A 16197-nucleotide genomic window follows, 5' to 3' on the forward strand; every position below is an offset into this window, starting at 1 on the left:
TCCATGCAGGTGGTGCTGATCACATGATGAGGCTCTGCAGGTGGCTTGAAGAGCACCTACCTAGGTACCTAGGTAGTGATGGTCCCTATCATTCCGATTGAGAACGCGTACCTATTGCTGCTCGATCAAATGTTGTGGAACATCATATCCGAGTCCATATTTACTCATTCAACAGTCCTCGGACGAGTCTATTATTGTTCTGGTTCCACGGAACGGGCTCTCGCATCGAGGATCTGATTCGTACAACAGTTGAAGTAACCCGAAAACAACGACACCAAGCGGTTGATCCTCGTATGAGCCGATGTATAGTCATATAAAAATGGTATGTACTCCCTTTCATCAAAATAGCGCTTGTCAGCAGCACCACGACGTTCCAGATGGATTCGTTTGGTTATGGCTTTCACTCGAAAACGCACGCAGCATGGTATAGTCGAAGGATCAAAACAACAACGGATCGTCTGGCAAACATCCGATGTAGAGTCCAGTGGCTGAATGGTAATCCCATTTCTTTTTGTTTTGTGGTAAGTGAATTGTGTGTTTCTCCTTTACGATGATTCGCGGAATTGCGGCCCATAAAGTGGTCGTCGCCATTGCCCGGTCAACTAGTAGCAACTTTCCTTCAGCGGGAAACAACAACAATCGGACTCCACCTCGAACCAACCTGAATTGAACACGAATCACGACTTCACGAATCTTGTACATCATAATAGCTTTACATATACCCAATCAACCAATTCCCTTGTCGGCTGTGCCTCGACATATCATATCCTCGGAAACTCAGTCGCACGGTTTCGGGTTGCTGCATGAACCGCGGCGCTATTTACTTTGACTTTTTGTACAAACAACGCTCGGCCCTTATTTCGAGATGCGGAAGACTCCTCCACCTCAGAATTTCGAGATTCATGTTGATGCTTCCTGCTTATCGGATAACGCAGAGAACGACCCAACAATGTCTGCAGAGCGCATTCCAAGCAACGAAAGTAGTCAGACTGTTGTTCATCACGATTCCTGGACTGGAGAAGACTTGAAGAGCGAAGCACCGGTTGCAAACGAGGAATCCGAAAAAGCCAATATTGAACACGAGACACAAATCGAAGAGAAGGAAAACAGCCCACCTTCTGCCGATATCAACGAGGAAGAGGACACGAAAGAACCAGAGCCAGAGAAAGATATCTTCGAGGAGAAGCAAGTAGATCAACCAACCGACGAGACTGTGGAGCCAGAGCCCACAGATGGAGAGGAAGACAAAGAACGAGAGGCACGAGAACGGCGTATGGAACGAATTGAAGCAGAAATTCAAGCTGCTGCACGAGCTGTAGTAGCCAACATCCAGAGCGAACATTATGACGGAAACGAAGATTCTGTTCTGAGTGCGCAAACGGACGAAAGCTACGATCAAGATGGAACAGAGCTCACATATGATGGGACGGAAGTGTCTGTTGAGAATGGAGGAGATGACTCTTTCGTCACTGATCATGATGCTACATCAGAACACCATTCTGATCATGAAGGAGGAGATTCTAGCTCCCATCATGATGGGGATGTGGATGATGATGTTTTCAGCAGTTCAGATCGAAGCAAACGAAGTAGCATGGATTCTCTACACAGTTCCAACGACAATCAAAAACTTCTGACATCTCCAGCGGTCGGAGAAGAAGCTGCATCTGCCAACGAAGGAGAACCTATTTCCAGGATACCCAGTGTAGCTTCGTACATACATACACCTCGGCCTCCCGGAGACCACACACCAAGCAAGGTCCTATCACGACCTCCCTTCCGTACACCTTCCTCCGTCCGAGCAATGCAGATGTCGTCTCCCACAGCATCTCTATTCTCCTCACCACGCTCAACCAAACGACATCTCCCTACAGTCTCTCGTATTGGCACACCTAATTCTCAATACTCCCCTTCGAAGCGAACACCCACAAGATTGAAGCCGAGGAAAGCAGCCCCTCTTGTGCTTCTACACGTCACAGTCCTGCCCCTACAGTGGCCATACTCGTATCTCATGTCGCTAAATGATATCCCTGAATCTTTGCAGAATGTGAAGGAGAGCTGGAAATTGTTGCAAGACAAGGTTGGCGACACGGTTCTTGAACGTGGGATTTTACTCTCGCATCCCCAAGAATCGTACGAGGTTCTTGAAGAACGTCTTTACGAAGCCTTAGAATTGCCTGTCCGTCCTCGAGCCAAAATTCTGAAGTGTGGACATTACATGGGACCACTGGATCCCGAAACTCCTTCATCGGATGAAGAAGGCGAGTACTTCGAAGGCGCGGATATTCGTGATGGGAGGAAGTGGTGCGATATTTGCGGAAGAGATGTTCGGGTCGAAGAGGTTGGAGATCTTCCAAAGGGAGAAAAACGCTTCACAGTCAAGATATATGCTTCGAATGGCTTGATGAGAGCCGGAGCGTGGGAAGCAGCTTGGAGAGAAATGGAGAGGGTTGATGTTGAGCTGGAACCATTTGTTGATGCAAATCTACGAGCCGAGCTAGAGCATCTTGCTGCCATTACACCGCAAGAAGTCCACGCTGAGCATGTGGAAGATCAAGACGATGGTTTCGAGGACGAGGAGATCATTGAGCCCGTGCATGATCACTCCAATGAAAAGGAGCGAAAGAACCAAGATGCCAGGGCACGTGAAAAAGAGGAAATGATTTCTCGAATGGCGAAGGAGGATGAGATGAAGCAAAGAATCCTCGAAGAAGATGACATAAGGAAGCGGATGGCCGAAGAGGAAGAGATGCGCAATCTCATGGCGGAAGAGCAAGAACTGAAGCAAAGAATAGCCGAGGAAGATGCTATGAGGCGACACATGGACGACCAGGAAGCCATGAGACAGAACGAAGAGAGGATGCGCGAGATCTATGGACAGGAAGCTGAACGACCACAATCTCTCAGACGAAACTCATCGAGATCAAGCGTCCATGATGATTCTTCGTTTGCTGAGCTTTTGCTGGCAGCATTCAAAGTCGTCCTTCGAGACTCGAGGAACCTCGCTATTGGTATTCTCAGCGTTCTCGTTCTGCTTCTTGCACTTTCCGCAAAGACGACTGTCACCGAACTTCCATTACCTAAGATTATGGACAATGCTTCAGTGCCTCAGATTACAACCACGGTCTTCAAGGAAGCCCCAACAACTTCCGCTCAAAGCGTTCAGCCATTTACAGAAGAAACTATTCAGCTCTCCGTGTCTATGAACCCCGAATCAGTATCTCAAGTAACCACAACTGTGATCCGAGAGTATACTGTGACCGAAAAAGCGCCAGTCTCAACATCAGCTGAGATCGTCGAAGTGTCGCCAAGCGTATCGGTGTCGCAAGTCACAACGACTGTTTTCCGAGAACAGACGATCACGGAACTAGCACCAGCTCCGACCTCTTCTGATGTTGCAGATCCCTGTGAATCTTTGGTCTCTGCTAAGAGCCAAGTTCCAGTTGCTGAGTCTGAGGCAACAATTCAAGAGGAGCTTGTTGAGAATGAGCTGGCATTGGAAGATCATACTGAAGCTCTCGAACCTGAGGAGGGGATCAAGGTGGATGATATCAACACACCAGATGATCCACTCTCCTCCAAAGAGCCGTCCATCCTCAACGAATACCTGACCCAAACCCCCCTCGGTCCAGAGCTCGAACCCTCCGTCGACCCAGTCGACACAGAGCACCCATCCGAAATCTAACCTTACCAAAAACACATAAAAACGTCGATAATAGTCCCCAGTGAAGAAGTATTTGAGCGAGCATTGATTGATGTCTTTATTTTGTCAGCAATCCTTTTGTCTATACTTAATGACATCACATTACCTTCTTGACGCGACATTGTCGGAAAGCGAGCGAGAGCGAATGTAGATAGCGAGTGTTGTGTGCGTATACCTTTGAGATTCAATTGTCATTGCGAGGGCGAAAATTTGAAGGGTTGTTTATTGAGTGTGTTATTTTATGATTGATGATTGTGTTGTCGAAACAGGAGAGAATTAAGGGAAGGGAGGAAGGGGATAAGAGTAGATAGTGGGAGGCAATGGAAATGAAATGCAGGGTTCTTTTCTGGATTCTATGTGTCTAGAGTGCAGGGTGATTGTGACTGCAGTGAGTGGATGGCAAGTGCCACAAAGTCGTGACTATTGAGTACATGCCCTGTCTTTACACATCATCAATTCACTAAACAATAGTACACCATGAACCAAGATAGAACTTTGTTTCTTACAACTATCAGCTCGTGCATTTTCCTTCCTCGTTCCGTGTCATGTGTTTGAATCAGGTGGGTCCGAGATCAAGATGTTTAATTGGTCAACTGCATAGACAGAATTAGTCAGTCAGTTGCTTGTGATTAGGGCTAGCCTAATTTGGAACGCTTGCGCCACCTTATTTAAGTTTCGCACATTTGACGCATGTCGGTGCGGACAGCCAGGCCCTCGCAAGTGGTGTCTGCAGATCCGAGACCGATAAACTTCAAAGTCTCAACTTACCTTCGATCCCTTTCACAGCACAACACATTCTGCACAACGACGTCAATTCCCATAATCCTATAATAACACAAAACAATTAGCATTGTCCCTCGCATTATTCTTTTCTTTTCGCAGTAATTAACTGCGCGCATCAAGTGGTGCAACTCACAGTATCGATCGGGTGAGGTTGTGGTTGTGGTTGGGATGAACCGTCTCCTCCTTCATCCGAGGCGAAGTTGGACATCAAGTGGTGGTGCAACATCGTGAGAACTTCAGATTGCGACCGATCGGGTGATTCGATTAAGCGAGAGGAGTTTCTGTGTGAAAATTGTTATTTTTTTGCTTTTAGTGCCTACGATGGCACTGGATTGCAGCTACTCAGACCAAATTGCCGTCTCGGGGTCGAACGCTTCACTGAGTTCACATACCTGATTTCTTTGATTTTGTTGGATGAAACGAGTATCGCGAATTGGTATGTTGCCTAGAGAGAATGGAGAAGAGAAAGAAAGAAGGAGGAAGGTGCAACATGGGAGATGGCAGCATTCATATACCTTTCCTGCTCCTCGCTGCTTCAAGGAAGAATCACTGTGTGAAACACGCTGCCAGCTATTTGAATACCTTCACCGGTGCTCAGTTAGGCCAGTGCCAATAGTATACTCTGAATACCATCGCTGTTTTATCCTCAGGGCATAGGCCAGTCACCCGCCTCGAGACTTTCAAGAATCGCCGAGTACTATACACATAAGGCTGTTGCTATATCAAAACGTCAACATGAAGATCTCGCATTTCAGACAGAGAGACATAGTCGTTTGCCATGTTCCATATGTAGCGAGGAGATTTGACTGAACATTGGATGGATTGCAGACGAGACGAGCGTTTTCTGCGCAACTTGCTTCGAATCACTTCCTCGGAAGGTAGTCACGTGATATGAGACTGGTCAAATAAGAAGTTATGTGGAACTTAATTGAGATAAGTCAAAGAAAGTCAAGATGCCTTTCCTTCTCGGACATTCCACTCACATGAAGAGACGATACCTCAGGCGTACAAAATGCAAGTAGAAACTCTTACCCAAGGCCAAAGTTCACTTTCACCTCCTTCTCTTGTTCTGGTGGCCCACGACCTCGGTTTTAAAGCAAATTTTCTTTCGGCTTTTACCAAAATGAAAATATCATAAGAGCGCATTAATCTAGCTCTCTCTAGAAAGTTAGGATCCTCTGTTCAGGTACTAGTTGAACTTTTGATCGCTCGTTTTATTATCTGTGGCACAAGTTAGAATCTCCAACATGAGAAGGCGATTTTTAAGACTCACGCGTAGCATCAACTGGCGCCGTTGCGACATGCAACAAAACTCTTCAAATTATTCACATGGACTAGCAGTTTGACTTTTGGAAACTCCTGGGTGGCGTAGGATTCACTTTGTGTATGTCAGCCTTGTGCAGATAAAGCATCTCTGTATGAAATACTTCAAAGCTAGTCACATCGTTACCAGTGGTTGTGTAATGTCAGCCTGTACGGCTCAAGAGCTACTTCATGAAGAACAGTCTCGATATGCAAACTAGATCCATACATACTCTAACCATCGACCACTAATATTGGGCACAATAGGGACGACTACAAGCACACCGCGTAAGGTATGTAGTAATACCGTTCCTTCCCCAATATTCTCCTCCCATTACGAACATATGCCTAACCCTTAACTCGAACCCATGATATTCTCCTGGGCCTCGCTTCTCGGACTTTTCAAAGTTTCCATACTCCTCACCCTGCTTCTCACACCACTCCTTCACAAACTTCAGGAAGTCTCCTACAACAACATTAGCTCCGCTATATCAATCAATATCTGAGCATACCACCGGAATGCAGCGCATTCAAAATCTCACACTGTCTCTGGCTCGCAAACCTAAAATCCTCATTCCAACCAGTGAACAACAGGACCATCAGATAGATGTACTCCTGCGCCACCAACGTCTTGATCGGGAACGGTTCGTCCTTCATAAAGCGACACTGGAACTTGTAGACACTGATCCAATCCTTCCGGACCCAAATCTTCCACTGATCCCAGTCCGAGCCAGGGTGGTTGCCGGCTTGGATGTTGGAAGCGGGCTTAAACCATTCGAGGCTGTCGCGGAACCACTTCCAGTTGACTTCTTCGCAGAGCCGCTTCAGACATAGCCATGCTTGCTTTTTGGTGAGGTTTCTGAAGGCGTCCTTGTCGAGGGGAACTGCTGGTTTGGAGGATGTTGACTTTTGCGGTTTATCTTTTCCCATGGTAGGTGTTCGTGCTGTGCTTGAAATTTGGGTTTGGAAGAGATATTCGTCATTTGGGAAGATGTGGGAGATTCGGATTTCTTTTATAATCAAAGAATATTTTACTTGAATCATTTCGGCTTCACTAGATTCATGAGCATATTTTAAGTCATTTGACTCAACCTGAGATGGCTCACGTATCAAATATTTCGGGAAAACTCCGCCTGCAACACCAAATATCTTTAATTTATCTTTGTTAATAATCATTTAGAGACGATGTATTGCTTCCGAGTGTAAATCTGACACTAGAGCGTATGTCGTGTAACTCCCGAAAAAGGAATAAATTCTGGGTGCATTTCGAGAACACCTTTTGAGCTTTCGCGATGATGTTCGTAAGACTACCCCAAGGTGCTTTGCTTGATAGCACAATCCAACCTGTTGACTTGTTTGTTTTACTCGTGTCATCCAGTTGAAGTGTTTACAGAATGCGTGGGCGCTCCTCACCACCCCAAACCTCCACGTCATCAGTTACTCGAACCATTAAGTCATACTCTCTTCCTCGATTTGATTATATAATGGTCCTGATCAGTTATTTTTATAGTTAATTCTTTTACTAGGAAATCTTCAACATAACCCGACGCGCCATGTGAGAGCTTCCAACATGGTAAAGCGCAATCTTGGCATGATACTTTCTGCCTTCAACTGCCGTCACATTATCCTCACACCTTTACACTTCGATATGAATTTTCAACGGGAACTGATGGTCTAGTCTAAAACATCGATCAGCCCTTCTTGGGGATCACTTGCTACAGTTATTATGTCCATGTTCTATCAACTTTCCTCATACCTCTTCTCCACAATTTCTTTCAGCTTTCCAGAAGACTCTACCTGGACTAGATCCTTGAATGCAACCCATTCCAGCTTAAGCGGCGCGATGCGCCCTTCATCCCGTCTCTCCCTCCAAGCTGGAGTTATCTCCATAATCCCTCCCTCAATCCTGGTCCGTATCTCCTCCGACATCTCCGGCTTTTCCGCTACTATCCGGATCGTCACTACAGTTTTTTTATCCGACCGACTTACCACCACCTGATACGCCACCATCTTACCACCAAGGACAGCGGCCACGATCTTTCGGATGGACTGGCAGGTCACATGAGCATTGTCGATCTTCAAACCCACCGATTCGCGTCCGCAAAAGCGAAACAGTCCAGCATCATAATCAACCCACTCAGCTGAGTCGCCCACAGGATATCTAATCTTTGGCTGGAGCCTCATGATTAGGTTGGTTCCAACAACCAGGCCGCGTCTGCCATTCTCTCTAATGACTGATCCATTGCCATCAATAATCTCCATGATTGCCGAGGATGTGTTGACCCTGTAGATCGGATCGACATCTGCGTCTTTTTCATTTCCAGGGCGGTTGATAGGAAAACCCAAGATCTTCAACTCAACGCTACCGTATTCCAAGGGCCTTATTTCAGCGTTTGGAAACACAGCGCGGTGTAGGTCTCGCAGATCCTTATAGAATGCTTCACCCGCGAATAGAATCCGGCGCACATTTGGGAGGACTACCTGCTGGCTTTGCAAGTGCTCCGCCAATCGAGTTGATCTATACACGCTGCAAATGATGACCGTTGCTTTGAACTCGATAATGGACTTGGTTATTGACTCCAGAGGTTCGTTTCCGCTGATGGGAAGATTGACGATCGGGACGGGGCAGTTCATAATGGCGTAACCATAAGTCATGAATCCAGAGTACAAGCCGCCTTGGACTGCGAGATTGGCTACTCGGTCACCTGGAATGAGCTCGCTTGCTTCAGCCATCATCACGCTGTTTATCTGCGCTGTGAGATGCCATTCGGCGCGAGTCATGAGGAGTGTTTTGGGAATGCTACTAGAGCCACCACTGCGCAATACAACCCCGTCAATGAACGGAGTAGTGATTACTTCATTCGTTTCTCCATTGGATGCCTCCCAGTATTCGTCGTTATTTGTCAAGGGCAGATCTTCCAAGTTTGCAATGTGCGACGGCAGATCTCGATAAAGAGAGCGGTAGTAGGGTGAATGTGTCCGGACGAATCGCACAAGTTCACTAACAGCTGTCCTAGCAGGCTGAGAAGGGAGTTTTTCGATTTCGTAACGCATGGTGGGGATGAAAATGTGTATCTTGACACAATTGTAATGGAGAATTTTCTGAACTCGTCAAGTGAGTTTCGTATGATCCTGCCCAAGAAAAGCAAGGAGTGATAGAAACATATAGGCATCACAATAAACCAATACCACCCTACTCGAAAGAACCCCTCTTGTTAATTAGATGTACACTGAGCGGAGACTCCCGAAAACAGTCTCACAACGCTTGAGTTCGTCTCGGAAGGTTCCAGAGGTCAAGGAAGTATATCGGGTAACACAAACCAGTTCATACAACCCATGCGCCCCCTCCTCGGAGTTTCCACCCGACGTCAACGAAAATAATCACACGGAAGCCTCCGGGTGTGAGCCAAAGCACGTACCAAATTTTGAAACAACTAGTTGCAGATTCCACTTCACGACCCAGCATCATCGTTTACGTATACACGACGAAATTACTGGCAGCATAAGACGACGTATGGCTACAGTTGCAGATATATCAGCTTCGAACGTAACTCTCGAATTTTTACAGGCTGCTAAAAGCAAACCTCTGTGAACGTAGGCTGTTCTAATTCTTACTTCTTAATTATGGATCTCACTACTGCCACCGAGCCAGAAACACGCGCAAAAGCTCACTTGGCTTCGAATCCGACGAACAAGACAAATGGCTTTGAGCCTTCGAGCAGACCCAATGCCTGGATGGAGGTAGGTCAAGCAGCCTATGACTTTCGGTCGGACTACGTGACTTCGCCTACTCCTGCCATGCTCGAAAGCATTATCAAAACAACCTTGCTCGACGACGTGATGATGGAAGATCCGACAACGAACTCTTTCCAAGATTTCATGGCAGACTTGACAGGAAAAGAAGCCGCACTATTGGTCTCCTCGGGAACCATGGGAAATCAGATCGCTCTGCGATCAGCCCTGACCTCTCCTCCATACTCCATTCTATGCGATTCTCGAGGACACATCTTACACATGGAGGCAGGAGGTGCAGCTACGCTATGGGGAGCATTAGTGGAAGGCATTCAGCCATCCAACGGCCATCATCTCACCGTGGCTGATATTCAGAAGTCGGCGGTACTTAGGGAAACGGTGTACGATTGCCCGACTCGAGTCATCAGTTTGGAGAATACCCTATCTGGTACCATCATGCCTCTCAGTGAAGTACGAGCTATCTCAGCTTGGGCGCGCTCACAAAACCCCGCAATTCATATGCATCTGGACGGGGCTCGTCTTTGGGAAGCTGTTGCGGCTGGTGCTGGCGAGCTCAAGGAGTTCACTGAATGCTTCGATAGCGTGTCCCTGTGTTTTACGAAAGGGTTGGGAGCCCCAATTGGGTCTATAATTGTTGGTCCATCCTCTTTCATCAAGAGAGCCAGAATCACAAGGAAAGTGATGGGCGGTGGGATGCGGCAGACTGGTATCATCGCAGCGCCGGCGCGTGTCGCCGTGGAACAGGTCTTTTTAGGAAAGCAGTTGAAGAAAGCACAAGACACAGCAAAGTTCATCGCAGATGCGTGGATTTCCATGGGAGGTAAGTTACTGAAGCCCACTGAAACCAATATGATCTGGTTGGACTTGGATGCCGCCGGTATAGACAAGCTATACTTCGCAAAAGTAGCTAGAGAGATTGGCGTGAGGACAATGGAGGGTCACTTGGAGGATAGACTGGTTGTGCATTATCAGATCTGCCAGGATGCTGTCGATATCATCATCAACGTCTTTCGTGTAGTGCTGCAAAATAGCCATTGTATTTGATCAAGTTTTTTTTATCCTATCTATTGATAGCTACCAAGGGAAGAGAATTACATTTCCGATTCTGCATCTCATCACCGAAAGACTTTCGCGGGCGCTCCTCAATAGCACTGGAATAGGATTTCAGGTTAAAAAAAAAAGAATGGTTTGTCAATGATGATGATCGGGGCCCAAGATTTGCAACGACTTGATACCACAGTGCTCACGCAGAACTAAATGAGTACATCTTGTTATCCCGTATCCTGTCATACCTGTTTAATTCATACTTTAATTTGAATACCATGACTATCAGGTATCAGCTGCAAAGGTACCACTGATCCTACAAGCCTTTGTTCTCGTCAGTGTGAAGAATAATCATCTTTTGGGTGGTAATATATATTGCCATTTTTGTCTTTTAATGGTAACACAAGAAGTTACCGCTTACTCAATATCCGACGGATCAACTTCCGCGCCCATAATTTCTTCTTGCAGTGAAAATATGACAACGAAAAGTAGAGATCACATCAAGTATACTGTTTTCGACTGAACTAACTGTACTGGCTGCACTGAGTGGGGAGGGTGCTCCCGTGGACTGGCTCTAAGTGCTTTGTATGTGTGTTCGAGCTGACAGGCGGTGAGAGTGGGGGATGCTGAAGGCGGAAAACTCAACCATGCCTTGCATCAAGCCAATGAAGCAACTAGGCTCGGGTCGCTTTGGAAACGGTTGTGGCCTCACGCCACCTGCAATGGTGGTTGCAGACGAGCTGCTTAGTTGAATACGAGAAGCAAGAAGGAACTGGAGGAAGATGACACGGGGAAGCTGGGCCGGTAGACTAACGAAGGCCTGTGCACTTCCTTTTTCATATTTTGGCGATCACTTCTCTTTTCTGTTGATGGGGATATGATGAATTTGTTTGATGCTCTGGCCTCCCTGCCAAACCAACGTCGGACGACTTCCTGTTCTGTATCAATTGGTCCCCACTTCTTACGAACTCCAACAAAGCCGAATGACAGCACAGCACTTACTCCGTAATTTACGGAGTTCGGCCTGGAGGCCTCCGTGAATGTATTGTTCGCCAGCCTGCAATTTGAACGTGGATAGAGATCATAGACATCGTGTAGACTTTCTTCCACCTGCTGCATCATTGCACCTATTCTCCAATCTTATAATCTTGGTCTCTCATGATGGACGTAAGCCCTGGGGCTGAAGTACCCGAAGTCAAATCGCCCGAACTCCATGAGATTAACGATGAACCCAAGAGCGAACCCGTTGAGCAGATGTGCGCCACCGGTGAGAAAGACGCCACAGCCTCTGGCAACCATGTTGTGGAGACGGAAGGTGGAATTGAGTTTCTAGTAGGTCAGACGTTTATTTTGACCTACGTTCACTGATTCAAGTAGGTGACATGGCAAGACGAAGAGTCAGATCTAGGAAACCCTAAGAATTGGGCTATGAGGAGAAAAGCGAGAGCCCTAGTTGGCATGTCAATGTTCGTCTTCATCAGTGTCTTCGCAGTCAGTCTAATTGCACCGGGGCTACCTGCCGTTTCTTCGGACTTGCATATTGAGCAGCCGGCGGTACAAGAGATGGTGCTCTCCATCTTCCTCCTAGGCTATACTTTCGGACCTCTGGTTGCAAGCCCACTCTCCGAGACGTTCGGTCGCATGAGAGTAATACAGTTCTGGAATCTCTTGTATACTATCTTCAATGCCCTATGTGGTGCCTCACAATCCAAAGAAGCGCTTATCGTTTTGCGATTCATCTCTGGAGTGTTCGCTAGTGCTACGTTAGGAGTGAGTCCAGTCATCATCCCTGGGGCGACACATGCTAATAGTTTTTAGATTGGTGGCGGTACAATCAGCGATCTATTTCGATCTAAGGATCGTGGTAAGGGTGTTGCTATATACAGCTGGTGTGCAGTGGCTGGTCCGCTCTTTGGTGTCATCCTTGGTGGTTTCATCGCCAAGTACACAACCTGGCGTTGGGCCTTCTTTTCCACTTCCATACTCAGTGCATGCATCCAATTGATCGGCCTCTACATGCTAGAGGAGACATATCCTCCACTGTTGCTCCGCAGAAGAAAGTGGTCCATTATCAAGGAGACGGGCGATACCAGGTACTATACGCTTCATGACCATCTCGACCATGTCACGGCTCGAGTACTTTCTCAAAACCTAATTCGACCTTTCAAACTATTAGCGACACAGCCTATTATTCAAGTCATGGCCTTATACAATGGATTTCTGTACGGAAATACTTACATCTTCTTCGCGGACTTCGTCAACCTCTTTACAAATCGTTATCATGAAAGTGTACAAATTGCTGGGCTCAACTATGTCTCCATTGCCACCAGCTCTGGCCTAGCCACCGTGATATACAGCATGACAATTGATCGCATATATCGAATCTTGTCAAGCCGGAATGGTGGGCAAGGGAAGCCTGAATTTCGAATTCCCGTCATGGTCCCAGGCACGCTTCTCCTTGGAATCGGCTTGTTTTGGTATGGCTGGTCGGCAGATGCTGTCCTTCATTGGATCATGCCGAATATCGGCTGTGGCCTCTTCATAGCAGGGGCAACAATATGTACCAGCTCGGTGAACGCGTACATAGTCGACACGTATGGGCAGTACTCTGCGAGTGCTATAGCAGCGATCTCGATTCTGAGATGTCTAGCTGGATTTACCTTCCCGCTTTTTGCCCCTTATATGTTCGTCTCACTGCACTGAAAATTTGACGGCAACTAATAATTTCAACAGGTACGACAAACTTGGTTACGGTTGGGCCGCTACTGTACTCGGGTTTATCGCGCTGGGTATCGGGTTCCCGGTCCTTGGGCTGCTGTGGAAGTTTGGCTTGTACTTGAGACACAAGAGCCCGTACTCGAGTGCTGAGAAAGTCCCTGAGACTAGAGTGAACTTAGTCTCAAACAGCACATGCTAAGAGCAAGAAATGCGGTCGGGGTTTGATTCCTGAAATGGCTATTTCGAGCCGGTGATGCCAAAATTCGAGGGACTCAGTAAATTACCTAGATGAATAAACTTTAAGAGGAATCGTGGTGCCTGCCTTTCAAAGATCAGACCCCGTCAAAATCTTGATTGCTTTTAAATGTTCCAATTCATCTGTTAATACTTTTCAATCATGAATCTATCTGGTATATTCACAACTGAACTAGTTTATCAATAATCTCGTTGACTAATAAATACATTGGCATAAGCTGTGTGAACGAGTGTATTCATGAGAGCCGTAGGGTGCACGTGAAGCCACCTCATATCTTGGCATCTGGACGCCGAGTGGACGTGGACTTTCTCGGTCACCTGGGCTGACTACCTGATAGAGTAGGCGAGAGCGAAAGCGAGAGAGAAAAAATACGAGCTATCAAAAAACTTGAAAAACAATGACTTGGCGAACGTCATTCAAAAATTGGTCTCCATAATTCCGGTCGGTATGTACTGTATCAATTGTGAAATTGTTTTGAGGTTAACAAAGCAAGAGGACGAAAACAGGGGGCTGGGTGGTACCACTGAAGTTCTAGAAGGTTGAATTGATAAAGTTGTGAAATTATAACTTGCTAGATGAGCAAGTGATAGTGCAATCAAATTTAGACTTTTCATGTAACGCAAAGTTACAACACTCTGCTCTCAGTACTTCTATAAATAGTTTTAGACCTTGTGGCTCTTACTACAGCAACAATTCGCTCCCGAGGGTCCCCCAGCTGATGAAAAGGTTGAAGTGTCCGGTCCAATCAACTCTCCCGGGACGGACAGATCGAATTCGCTGAACAACGCGGAAGAATTTGGACCTGAGATTTCTGCAGAGTCAACAATCCTCCTGCTCCAATCAGCCAAGCTTACACCCGCAATGTGACCGGAAGTAGAACCACTCGATCCGACTGGCTCATGTTGATAGGGGCCTATTCGCTTGCTCGCAAAGTCGTGTCCCAAATCTGGCGGAATCATCGTCCATTGGCTGTCGTTGCACACCAAGGATGTCTCATAAGGAAACATTTGACCAACGCCGGTACCGTATACAGGAGGATTAGTATTGGTAGACATTGTCGGCGACGAATAGTTGCTGGTCGCAGTGGACGTTTCCCCTCCAGTCGTCAAGATGCCATTTAGAAGCCGGTTCTCTAATTGCAGCATGCGCAAGTAGGTTCGGTTCTCGGACTCTTTGATTGTTCGGACAACCTCGACAAGGTGATCCTCTACGGATCCAAGACGGCGTTCTATATCCTCCTGTGCTACCGTGCTAGGGAAAGTTTTCTGATCAGCCCATTATCTCTTCATGTCCTACCACATGGTAAGTACTCACCTGGCTTGTATAGATTTTGGTTCTTTATTTGAGAATTTGCATTGCGTTTCGTCTCGTTTGCACGTTTTACACTTTGGACGTACTCGATCACAGCGGATCTTTTTGGCACGGCACCTATCACATGCGGGATCGTGGGTCGTGAATGCGATCTCCTGACTCTAAATTACAGTCAGATTCTTGGCTTAATGTCAAAATAATGAGAGTGCTACTAATACCATCTTTGAAAGTATAAGGCCTTAATTAGAGCGCCGCACGCATGTTGTGTTTAAGAGACTGGCTAAAACAATCGCTTTCAGCGGCTAAAATTGAGTGATATAATGCTAGGACAGAAAGTATATCAACAGTTGAGAATTCAAAAAATTCTCGAGTCGAGTAATGGCATCTTCTGTTGTGATTATAACCTCTACCTTTATTAATGCCGCCAAAATCTCCCCAAGATATCCAAACCAGCTCGTGATCATATCACAATACTTGGACCCGTATATTATTGTCCTCAAGTCCGGGGTTATTCCCGTCTGCAGCTGCCTCTTCCAGCTCAGAGTTGCAGCATTGCACGTTCGGTGACGAATTGGGAGATGTGTGCAAGCGGCGTGAATCGTGGATTCTGCATTGAAATTTGAGTGGGGTTCATATTTTAAATCATATTCAATCATGGAACCAATCATTACCCTTGCAATTAGGGTGCAAGTCTGCCTTGAATGATGGCATAGGCCAGCAGGTAGACGGCCCAATGAGTTCTCATTCTCCGCTGATTCTGTTACACGACATTAACTCATATGGGATTTACAGAACCAAGTTCATGCAAAATACAGTTAGCCCGGTCATTATCTGCTGCCTTGCCCACTGTGATTATTCTGTCTCATTTTTGAATCGTAACTAATTACGCACGCCTCAGCTAATACGGTGTTCCCCATCTCGCCAGGGTGATCGGCGGAGTGACGGCAGTAATAGTTGCAGGATATTATGACATGAGAAGTGTCCATATTCGTATCTTGGAGCGGTAATAATATGCGAACAAGGGTCACCGAGGCTACTATGTCTGGATGTCACCCTGGAAGTACACTATTGCAGGCAATATTTGTCGTGTGCAAGTGCCGCTGGCTTCTCTGGTGTGAGTGGATGCGCAACGCTTCCCTTCGTCCCTCGGTATGACTTTTACTGCGAAGTACAGTACAATCACCCACTAGCCTGCTTAACTTTGTCTTATCCAAAAAAAGACTTTAAAGGATTGACAAACTCAAGTCACTCAACGTAGCAAGAAGATCAAATTATCCAACTATCCTTCCAGGCATGCTATCAAACATTTTACGATGGCCACCCTTTGCTC

General features: G+C 46.6%; 6 protein-coding genes across 6 annotated transcripts; 3 read left to right on the plus strand and 3 right to left on the minus strand.

The window, feature by feature from the left end:
- The first annotated feature begins 602 nt into the window (after positions 1-602).
- LY89DRAFT_380175 (uncharacterized protein) lies at positions 603-4182 on the plus strand. The gene has a single exon (XM_018207125.1). It carries the CDS (start codon positions 866-868, stop codon positions 3680-3682), a length of 2817 nt encoding a protein of 938 aa, XP_018076018.1. The 5' UTR covers positions 603-865; the 3' UTR covers positions 3683-4182.
- Positions 4183-5764: 1582 nt separating this feature from the next.
- On the minus strand, positions 5765-6715 carry LY89DRAFT_729175 (uncharacterized protein; the record flags this gene model as incomplete). The annotated part of the gene is made up of 3 exons (XM_018219351.1): positions 5765-5861; positions 6128-6251; positions 6298-6715. The coding sequence occupies 3 exons, from the start codon at positions 6713-6715 to the stop codon at positions 5765-5767; spliced, it is 639 nt and encodes a 212-aa protein (XP_018076019.1).
- Positions 6716-7208: 493 nt separating this feature from the next.
- Positions 7209-8900, minus strand: LY89DRAFT_681104 (uncharacterized protein). Its single transcript, XM_018214206.1, has one exon. The coding sequence runs from the start codon at positions 8837-8839 to the stop codon at positions 7526-7528; it is 1314 nt and encodes a 437-aa protein (XP_018076020.1). The 5' UTR covers positions 8840-8900; the 3' UTR covers positions 7209-7525.
- A 257-nt stretch (positions 8901-9157) lies between these two features.
- On the plus strand, positions 9158-10671 carry LY89DRAFT_681106 (uncharacterized protein). Its single transcript, XM_018214207.1, has one exon. It carries the CDS (start codon positions 9410-9412, stop codon positions 10580-10582), a length of 1173 nt encoding a protein of 390 aa, XP_018076021.1. The 5' UTR covers positions 9158-9409; the 3' UTR covers positions 10583-10671.
- A 764-nt stretch (positions 10672-11435) lies between these two features.
- Positions 11436-13642, plus strand: LY89DRAFT_681107 (synaptic vesicle transporter). Its single transcript, XM_018214208.1, has 4 exons — positions 11436-11914; positions 11960-12352; positions 12401-13266; positions 13316-13642. Exons 1-4 carry the CDS (start codon positions 11744-11746, stop codon positions 13497-13499), a joined length of 1614 nt encoding a protein of 537 aa, XP_018076022.1. The 5' UTR covers positions 11436-11743; the 3' UTR covers positions 13500-13642.
- A 576-nt stretch (positions 13643-14218) lies between these two features.
- On the minus strand, positions 14219-15088 carry LY89DRAFT_664845 (uncharacterized protein; the record flags this gene model as incomplete). The annotated part of the gene is made up of 3 exons (XM_018212806.1): positions 14219-14807; positions 14871-15028; positions 15086-15088. The coding sequence occupies 3 exons, from the start codon at positions 15086-15088 to the stop codon at positions 14219-14221; spliced, it is 750 nt and encodes a 249-aa protein (XP_018076023.1).
- Between the last annotated feature and the right edge of the window lie 1109 nt (positions 15089-16197).

Source organism: Mollisia scopiformis (genome assembly GCF_001500285.1).
Source record: "Mollisia scopiformis unplaced genomic scaffold LY89scaffold_4, whole genome shotgun sequence".
Lineage (NCBI taxonomy): Eukaryota > Fungi > Ascomycota > Leotiomycetes > Helotiales > Mollisiaceae > Mollisia > Mollisia scopiformis.